At 41.6% G+C, this 8817-nt stretch overlaps 1 protein-coding gene across 3 annotated transcripts; it reads left to right on the top strand.

The window, feature by feature from the left end:
- The first annotated feature begins 1889 nt into the window (after positions 1 to 1889).
- Positions 1890 to 8441, top strand: LOC136427634 (squalene monooxygenase-like). 3 transcript variants are annotated; one of them, XM_066416657.1, is made up of 12 exons: positions 1890 to 2303; positions 2725 to 2878; positions 3195 to 3275; positions 4174 to 4399; positions 4595 to 4775; positions 5129 to 5225; positions 5509 to 5714; positions 5957 to 6036; positions 6287 to 6382; positions 6800 to 7039; positions 7547 to 7634; positions 8120 to 8441. In XM_066416657.1, the coding sequence occupies exons 1-12, from the start codon at positions 2278 to 2280 to the stop codon at positions 8316 to 8318; spliced, it is 1674 nt and encodes a 557-aa protein (XP_066272754.1). In that variant the 5' UTR covers positions 1890 to 2277; the 3' UTR covers positions 8319 to 8441. The 3 variants fall into 3 exon arrangements, with proteins under 3 accessions (XP_066272754.1, XP_066272753.1, XP_066272755.1); XM_066416656.1 differs by having other exon boundaries at positions 1891 to 2303; positions 3192 to 3275; XM_066416658.1 differs by lacking the exon at positions 3195 to 3275 and having other exon boundaries at positions 1892 to 2303.
- The last annotated feature ends 376 nt before the right edge of the window (positions 8442 to 8817 follow it).

Here is an 8817-nt window from a genome sequence, read left to right as displayed (position 1 = left end):
GCCCCTTTGACCTACAGTGCGTTGTTATATTAAACCTTTGAGTATACTTACGCTTTCGCTGATGTATTTGCGAAGATTTATCTTTTTTTCCCCTTCTTTCAGAGCCTGATGCTTGTTTGACCAGCGCCTATACTATAGCCTATAGCCCTACTACGGTAATACTGGTCAATGGTACCCTCGGGGACAACCTTCTTTTATTTACCATGATTGAGTGACCTCCAAGCAGATGTTGGGGAGGCGGAATCGTTACGTTCTCTTAGCTACCATTTTCTCTGACAATCCGCCTCCGCAACAAATATAGGCATTAGTTATACGTAACGATTTAGCCTCTCCCAACATCTGCTTGGAGGTTGAATACTTAACTTTTACCACTATCAGATTGAAGGCTTGGCTGTTATGATTAGATGTTTCGACCAGCATTACACCTGGCCAGATTTTAGATGATGCAATACCATATGGGCCCATTTTCGGCCATCTGGCTTTCTATACGTTTTTATTATGTGTATTCATGACCATTAATCAATGTATTAGACATGATCCAGGTCAGCGGAAACGTACAGAAACCTTTCCGAACACGGGTACTGATTTTAGCCTCCGATGCAGACTCCTCCCGGCTGTTTTCTTTTTCAAGTTCTTGATTTTATACTACATGTATTACATTTTTTTTGTTCTTATGGCTGGCCGGGAAGGACAACAAGAAAAAAATGTAATAGTAAAACTGGAACTTAGAAAATGAAAACAGACAGAAGGAGTCTGCAACGGAGGCTATACTGATCGCAGCTTTTTGCGGATGGATCTTTATGACATTTGGTATGTTGGTAGGGGTAGGCAACAAATTTTTTATCAAATTTTGGGTCCCCTGAGGGCTTTCCAAGGTACAGCAACGGAACTTCTGACTTTGATATTTCATGGTCTGGACTGGTACTGATCGTGATTTATGAGTAGATTAACTCTTGCAAAAGCTTGGGGCAGAAAATAATGCTATGGTCACATTTCCAAACCGGGGCCCGGCGGCCGGACAGTTTGTGTAAATAAAAATCATGGTATAAAAGACTACATATATAACGTTAACACACAAACGTGACAAAAATAGTCATGAGAAGTCGGCGTAACGTTATATTTCTTCATATCCACACTTCTAGTTTTCGTTTCAGCAAACAGCCGGGTCGGACCCCGGTTTAGAAATGTGACCATGTCATAACGACCCATAAGTGGTGTTTGGACCCCCGGCGGCTTGTGATTTTTCGTATATACAGTATGTTAATCTCCAAGCAGATCTAATGGTTGCCATACTAGCTTCTTCTGCCAGTTGGGTACGGTCTTCGCAACCATTTAATCTGCTTCGCTTGGAGATTAACAGTATGTCACAGGTATACAATACGCCCGTTTCGTGGCTTCTTTCAATGTAGCCTTCAGTCAGTTATGATATACAACGTTACGGAGATATATAGAGTAGAGTAGAGTAGATCCTTTCGGCCAGGTAGGAAGGTCATGTTCAATATATGTTTTAGCTTGTAGTTCTTGACTATACACCGAAGTCCCGGCCTGTAAATCATGTGTCATTTACTTTCGCTCTCTCCCTATGATCCCCTATGATCTCCTATGTGTTGCCTTGTATTTGCATGAATAGGTGCGCCTTGCAATTAGTCTCCATAACAGGCTCCCGGCTCGGCTAATAATTTGTCGTTGTGCTGATCATGTGATCACGTTCGGTTTCCTGATTGATGCCGTATCCTGATACAAATGTAGCTGCCATTTTCAACACCATTGGCCACCGTCCATACTGAAACAATCAGAAAACCGTAAGTAATCGGCAAAAACTGCAATATCAGGCCCCCCGAAGAGCCTGCTATGGAGACTATTTTGTTTCCGCGCCAATGGTTCGAATGTCACCCTCTCCGCTCTGATTGGCAGATCCACATCGTGCGACCGCGCGCCATGAGCGCCGCGCTCCTATTGGTCCGTGTCTAGCCATCAGACCATGTGTGCCGAGCTCCCATTGGTCCACACCCGGCAATCAGGCGATGAGAGTACGTCCGTCTTTTACCACTGATGCAAGACCGTGAAAAGGACTGCTCTGGATGCCAAGATCACTACAAAAGACCACTACTGAAATCAGAATAGCTCTTTTCTAGATTTTGTCAAGGTAGACACAGTATTTCTAGACCCTCTGCGAAAGAGAAGACGAGTGTCCAAGCGTAGGAGGAGCCATCCCTGTGTCAACTGTCTGAGTTTTTGTGATCACCAGTTCCATTTCCCGTCGGCGAAGAAGAAATTATGTCTCTGCCCCCAGGCGCCCTCAGGTAAGCTACAAATAACAACACCAACTCGTTTGATTAACTATTTAGTAGTAGAGAATGTCTGTTGTATTTTACACGAGGGAGGAGATGAGAAATGGCATGTGTGCCAACCTTTTTCCAAAATGACCTAGTTTCACGGCACACCTCTTTGATTACGAAAGCTTCGAAGTAAAAAGTGGGTCGGATTAACGTTACATACGGTCCTATGAATTGAATAATGGCCAAGACAGTTTTTTTTAATCACACGTTTAGCTAATTTTAGAAGTGAAAGGTGAAGGTGCAGCAATGTATTTGTTGAGCAAAGGAAAGCCTACGTCTGTACGTGTAAAAATAACACACATTTTTAATTATTTCACAATAGTTACGATTCGTGGCACATAATCTTAGTTAATAATGGCGATGTTTCGAAACGTTATCTTCGCAGACTTTTTGCCTTATTCCTCTTCATGGCTAAACATGGAGACGACCTGTACCAATACACGGGGAAGGAGTTCAAGTTGGCGGTAGCAGCTTACTTGGTGGTGGAGCTCCTGATATATTACCACTACCATGGACGGAAAACTACCACCAAATCTAAGGTATCATTTCATATTTTGTTTTCGAGAAAGTACGCGTTGACGACTAAAATGCATATAGTTGGAGTGAAATGCAACCTGTATTGACACATAGTCGATCTGTCAATATCTTCATTTTTACTATCCGCAACGCTTTAGTTATTGATCGATTGATTCATCGATAGAAATGTCTATTGATCCATTCAAATAGACTGAAAATGAGCATTGTCCTGGACTAATCGCTCATGGACTTGTGCCAAAATGTGCCTATCAGCGCCACCTATCTACTGTACTTGGAAGTGCAGCCAAATTGACAGTACATTGCCCTCTTTGACAGAAGAGGGTGTCCTTTGCACTCCCAGGACTAAGTGAGACTGGCTGTAAAGTGAGGCTGACTGAGACAGGAATTTCAATTTTAAAAGTAGGTAACAATCATATTTTTTCTCACAAAGCAAAATGTTTTGCAAGGGGAGTGTCAGAAAAAATATCATCACATTCCAAGTGAAGTTTAGAATGTGTATCGCGGCTATCGCCGTCATCTGCTTGCTAAATCTTTGCAGCCTTTCTTTTCCTGGTGAGTGCTTTAAGAGGGCCTGCATGCCCCTTTTACGTAGAGCGTAATCGGCCGTTTTAATTTTACGTAGAGCGTTGCCGACCACTCCATAATTTAGCGTAGAGCTTAGAGGGGGCTTTCTGAATTTAGCGTAGAGCGTAGGGAGGCTTTCTGAATTTAGCGTATTACGTAGCCGGCCCTCCGAATTTAGCGTAGAGTGTTGTCGGGACCCCCCCATGCAGGCCCTCCTTTAATACTGGATCATGTGAGATGGAATGGTTTTATCGTATCTTCGGAGGCTTGTCCAAATTCCACCAACGCTGAACAACCACAAAGTAAACACATTGTATTGACATACAAAGGTTGTGACGTAATAGACTGGCAAACAAAGTCTCATCTAATGTACACGTGGTCTGTGCGTGATTCAATGGCTGACCTAAAAAGTTAGCTTACGTAAGGTGGAGGTATCTACAAGCTTATAAATGTACCTACAAGTTGCTATAAACCAGTTTGGATGTGGATGATTAGTACTAGATATTTTAGAGCCAGAAGAGAACTCAATGTACACATTGATAACTTGTAATGAAAGGTATGAATGAAAAGGGAAAGCTAGTAAATGGCCAATTTCTTGACAAAAAAGAAATTCTACTTTTGTCTTTTTAATATTGTCTTTGTTCCAATATGTTAAGGAACTCTCTGTAGCTGCATGTCACATCTGTACCGAATATAGCCCCTATTAATTTTGTCCTTTGTCCTATGAATGCAGAGACCAGCCGTCACCAATGGAAGTGTTACCCAGAGAGAAGTCCCAGAAGAACCAGAAGTTCTTGTTGTCGGTGCGGGAGTCCTGGGATCAGCCATGGCGGCCGCGCTGGGACAAGATAGGAGGAGGGTGGTCGTGATCGAGCGCGACTTGCGGCAACCTGACAGGATTGTGGGGGAACTCTTACAGCCAGGCGGGGTGCAAGCTCTCAGGGCTCTGGGTCTTGGCGGTAAGGATGATATATTATGCAGAGCAAACGTTCAGTAGATTGATGGTCACTTGTCTTGAAAAGTACAGATCAGGAACTTGTTTAAAAGGGGGTTATGTAAAAATGGGGGGAAAGTTGCAAAAGGAAGATAAATAGGGTTGAAATGTCAATGAAGCATTTTAATTTAACATGATTTTCTGCACATTGCTGTAACAGGTGCTGTGGAAGGCATCGACGCCCATCATGTTCAAGGCTATGTGGTCCACGACCTTGACTCTGGTAAGAATGTGAAGCTACACTACCCCAAGGACGAGAGCTGCACGGTGATGGAGGGACGGTCCTTCCACCATGGCAGATTCATCATGGGACTCCGCAAGGAAGCACAGAAACAAGCAAGGTGAGAACAATTTCTTAATTACAGTTTGTTCTGGAGCTTGCTTTTTACTGTTGAATGTTTCCAGGTGAAACTTCTGCTTTGTTCCTCATATCAAGGCATATCTACACAAGTCAGGTTTAGATATATTGGCTTTACACCCTAAAGTATAGTATGTGTTCTTCATTATTGTAGTCTCTCCTGTGCTCTCTACACACAAATATTTGACTCCGGAGCTATAATAGGTTTGGATATCAAGCTGTCATTATTGCACCTCCAACCATTAGTGTAGACTTAATCGATCATATATATATGCTGCCTTGTGTAAAACAGGAGATAGAAAGCATAAGAAGCTGACTTTTTTATTCCCTTGTTAGTGTAAGCATGATGGAGGGAACAGTGACAAGACTATTGGAGGAAGATGGACGCATTGTGGGAGTGGTCTACAAGGACAAGCAGACAGACACCGTCAAGGTAAGATACACATGGCAGAGGACACCATAAAGATTATTCCTTTTGTACAAATTGACATGTAAGATATCACACCTCCAAGCAGATGTAGAAAGGAAATATCATACCGTTTATGAATTTCCCAGTTCCGCAGAGAAGCGGGCCTCTCTGCTCCATAGAACAGTATTTTAGCTTGAGAAACGTTACGATTTTTCCTTAGTATCCTACATCTACTTAGAGATTAATCATACCCTTGCCAGCTCTTCCTCATCATTGATGAGCTCAACTTACTCCCATCTCCCCCCAGGAGTTGCGAGCTCCCCTCACGGTGGTAGCAGACGGCTGCTTCTCGCGGTTCCGTAAGACCCTGGTGAAGTCCAAGGTGAACACCACCTCCCACTTTGTGGGGACCATCATGATCAACTGTCCACAGTTTGAGAAGCACCACGCAGAGGTCATCTTGGCATACCCCAGTCCTATTCTGGTCTACCAGATAGCTTCTAATGATACCAGGTAAGGTTGGAATTCATCCGGTGTAGGATGAACAAGCTACTAAGGTCTTAGCTGTACAAGTGGTACAATTATGAGCATTTCCATTTCTTATATTAGCATTAAAGCTCATCTGTGTTGTTATAATCCTTGATGAAGTTCGACATGTCATCATTTCCATTCCTCGTTAACAGATTAGAGCAGTAGTGGTTCAGAAACATTTTTTGGTACTAAGGTGTTTTTAAATGTGTACTTAATCCATCCAGGGTGCTGGTGGATATACAGGGAGACATGCCACGAGACATGAAACATTACTTGAGCACCAAGATTCTGCCACAGCTACCAGGTAACAGAACTGTTGCATAATGCCTGATTATAAATCCCCTGGTCAAGTCAGCATGCAAAGGAGTTTTTGCTTTATAATTGTTATGTTGGCAAATTTTGTTGCTCTTCTCTGACTACATTAAGAGATATTTGAAAACTGCAAACAATAAAACAATGGTGGTCAAAAAATGTCTGAACTATATGGATAACTTTCATGTCATTAGTTTCATTTTATTTTTGAGATATTTCTAACTGTTACATTTCCTTTCCAGATCACCTAAAAGAGCCATTCACGGATGCCTTGCAGAATGACAGGGTACGGAGCATGCCCAATAGCTTCCTTCCACCAGCCCCTGTTCAGAAGCCTGGTAAGTCCATCTAATGAACTGGAAGTGACTTTAGAGTACATTCATTGTAAGCTTCAAGTTTGCAACAGGCTTGTTTAGAAAAAATGAAATCAAACATTTGCTCTTTGTTAGTTTGTATACCCTAGGCTGCTGCTGATGATGATGATTGTAATTCAATTTTGAATGAAATATTTTCTTTCAGTTTAAAGACAAACAAATTATGTTGTCTTGTCACGTGATGATCAACATCAAATTCAAGTCACATGACAAGAGAACTCTAAGACGAGATCTGACGGTAATACTGGGTTGATGAAGAGACAGCGGTCGTCTCGAAAGCTCCCCAGAGCAAACTCTTTATGTTGTGTGTAATGTTTAAATATTTGTTAAACAAATTATGTTGTTGTCCTTCATAGTTTAGTTTATGTTTCTTTCCTCCAGGCGTCCTACTGCTGGGTGATGCCTACAACATGAGACATCCCCTGACGGGGGGCGGCATGAGTGTGGCCCTGAACGACGTCCTGATCTGGCGAGGCCTGATCCAGCGAATCCCCGACCTCGGCAACGCCACGGCCGTGTCCCAGGCGCTGAAGGACTTCCACTGGGGCAGGAAGCAGTCCCACTCCTTTGTGGTGAATGTGCTGGCAATGGCACTGTATCAGCTGTTTGCTGCTCAAGATGGTAAGAATACTTGAGGGATGGACTGAGCTAGAATATTTGAATAATTTTTGCAGGACTTAATCTTTAAAAAAAGAAAGAAAAGAAAAGAAACATGGTCAACAATGTCAGTTACTATTTCTTGCCCAACATCTGGATCAAGATGTGTCATTTTGTCATTATGCCTTTTGCAACATTGAGAAATATTTCTTATTCAAATCTACTCTTGTCTTATGGAGTGTGATTTTCCCCTACTCTTACTAAGATAAGAAATGGGTAATGGGCTTGAACCTTGAACAAGGACATTGGTGATGGACTAGCGACACATTTTATGCGCGTAATATTAGAATAGAATTAGCATAAAAAGCTTACTTGATATAGAGCAAGTGGGAGAAGTGCTCCATTTGCCCAGAGAAGTTGTTGTTTGTTTGTTTGTTTGTTTGTTTTTTCCATTAATTGTGTACTGTAGATATCCATGATATGTGAAAGCTGTAGATTATAACCTCTCTCGGTATGTCGTCCTACTTACAGAACATTTGAAGCAGATGAAGCAGGCATGTTTCAACTACTTTGACCTGGGTGGGACTGCTCAGTCTGGGCCTATTGGACTGCTATCTGTGTGAGTACTGTACTTTTCTTCCTCTTTACTTCACCAGTATTTAGTATTACATGTACAGAAATTACACACTGTCACTAGTGTCAGATAATTAAGTAGCCAGCACTTCTGAAGTATTTTCATTGTGACATTTCTGAGTCCATGAAACCACAGGAATAGAATAAGTAACCAGAGAGAAAAAATCTTTTTAAAGATTTGGACCTGGTAACATTTACTAACTGGCGTGTGTACGGTTGGCATGAGGTTGTCCTTACTATTTACAAAGTACCTATTAACTAACTAGAGTTACATGTACTTGAATTATGCCACTTTGCTGTAATGCTTTATAACGCTAGCAAGGTTGCTGAGATTTATGCCACATTTAGTTTATCACAAACTAGATGTTGGCGGCCTACATTATGTACCAGGAAGTTGAGATCTGCATCCTTACAGATGTTGTCAGTAGCATATCCTGTTCCTTACTTCATTTTTCCCTGTTTTATCGATAGGTTGACCCCTAGACCCACCCTCCTGATTGGTCACTTCTTTGCTGTTGCAATGTATGCTGGGTACTTTGCCTTCAAGTCCCAGCCGTGGTGGGCCGTCCACCGTGCTGTGTACAACTTTGCCGCCATTTTGTACAAAGCCTGTGGGATTCTGTTTCCCCTAATCTGGTCAGAGTTCTATTCTGTCTACCTATCGACATAGAACTTCCAGACAATGAATGCTGCCACTAATTGTATAAACATAATATCAAGAAGATAATCTTTGTTATAAGTAGGAGAGAATGTACATAATCCAGACTATATATTGTCAGTCTGAAAGCAGTCTGCTTGAAATTAGTTTTATGTACGATATAGTAACTTAACATTTCAGTTAAATGTTTTATATACCTTTAATGATGTAAAAAAAAGTTGTGTATTTTACAATTGCATAAATTTTTGTATGTACTATTAGGAAAGTGTTCAAGTGTTTTCCAACACAGAAAGATTGGAATTACGATCAATGACTTTTCAACAGTCCTCTTGTCTTCTTCATCATAACTGTGAACCTTATTGCATAGCAAATATGACCATCGGGTAAAAACTGGTCGGAAGCCATAATGTTATATACCAACTAAGGTAACCTTTAATGATAATGCAATGTATGTGACTTTTTATATGGAATGGACGTCAGTGTTAAGTTGGGAGTACTGGGATGCAAATGG

Source organism: Branchiostoma lanceolatum, chromosome 2 (genome assembly GCF_035083965.1).
Source record: "Branchiostoma lanceolatum isolate klBraLanc5 chromosome 2, klBraLanc5.hap2, whole genome shotgun sequence".
Classification (NCBI taxonomy): Eukaryota; Metazoa; Chordata; class Leptocardii; order Amphioxiformes; family Branchiostomatidae; genus Branchiostoma; species Branchiostoma lanceolatum.
Note: the sequence above shows the minus strand (reverse complement) of the source record. Positions and strands in the feature narration are given on the sequence as shown.

What these genes read in the sequence shown, in the direction of transcription:
- LOC136427634 (XM_066416656.1), top strand. Translation starts at nt 2,278, where the DNA reads ATGTCTCTGCCCCCAGGCGCCCTCAG. An exon ending in GAAGCACAGAAACAAGCAAG is followed by an intron (nt 4,776 to 5,128) that starts GTGAGAACAATT and finishes TTCCCTTGTTAG; the next exon opens with TGTAAGCATGATGGAGGGAA. An exon ending in AGCAGACAGACACCGTCAAG is followed by an intron (nt 5,226 to 5,508) that starts GTAAGATACACA and finishes ATCTCCCCCCAG; the next exon opens with GAGTTGCGAGCTCCCCTCAC.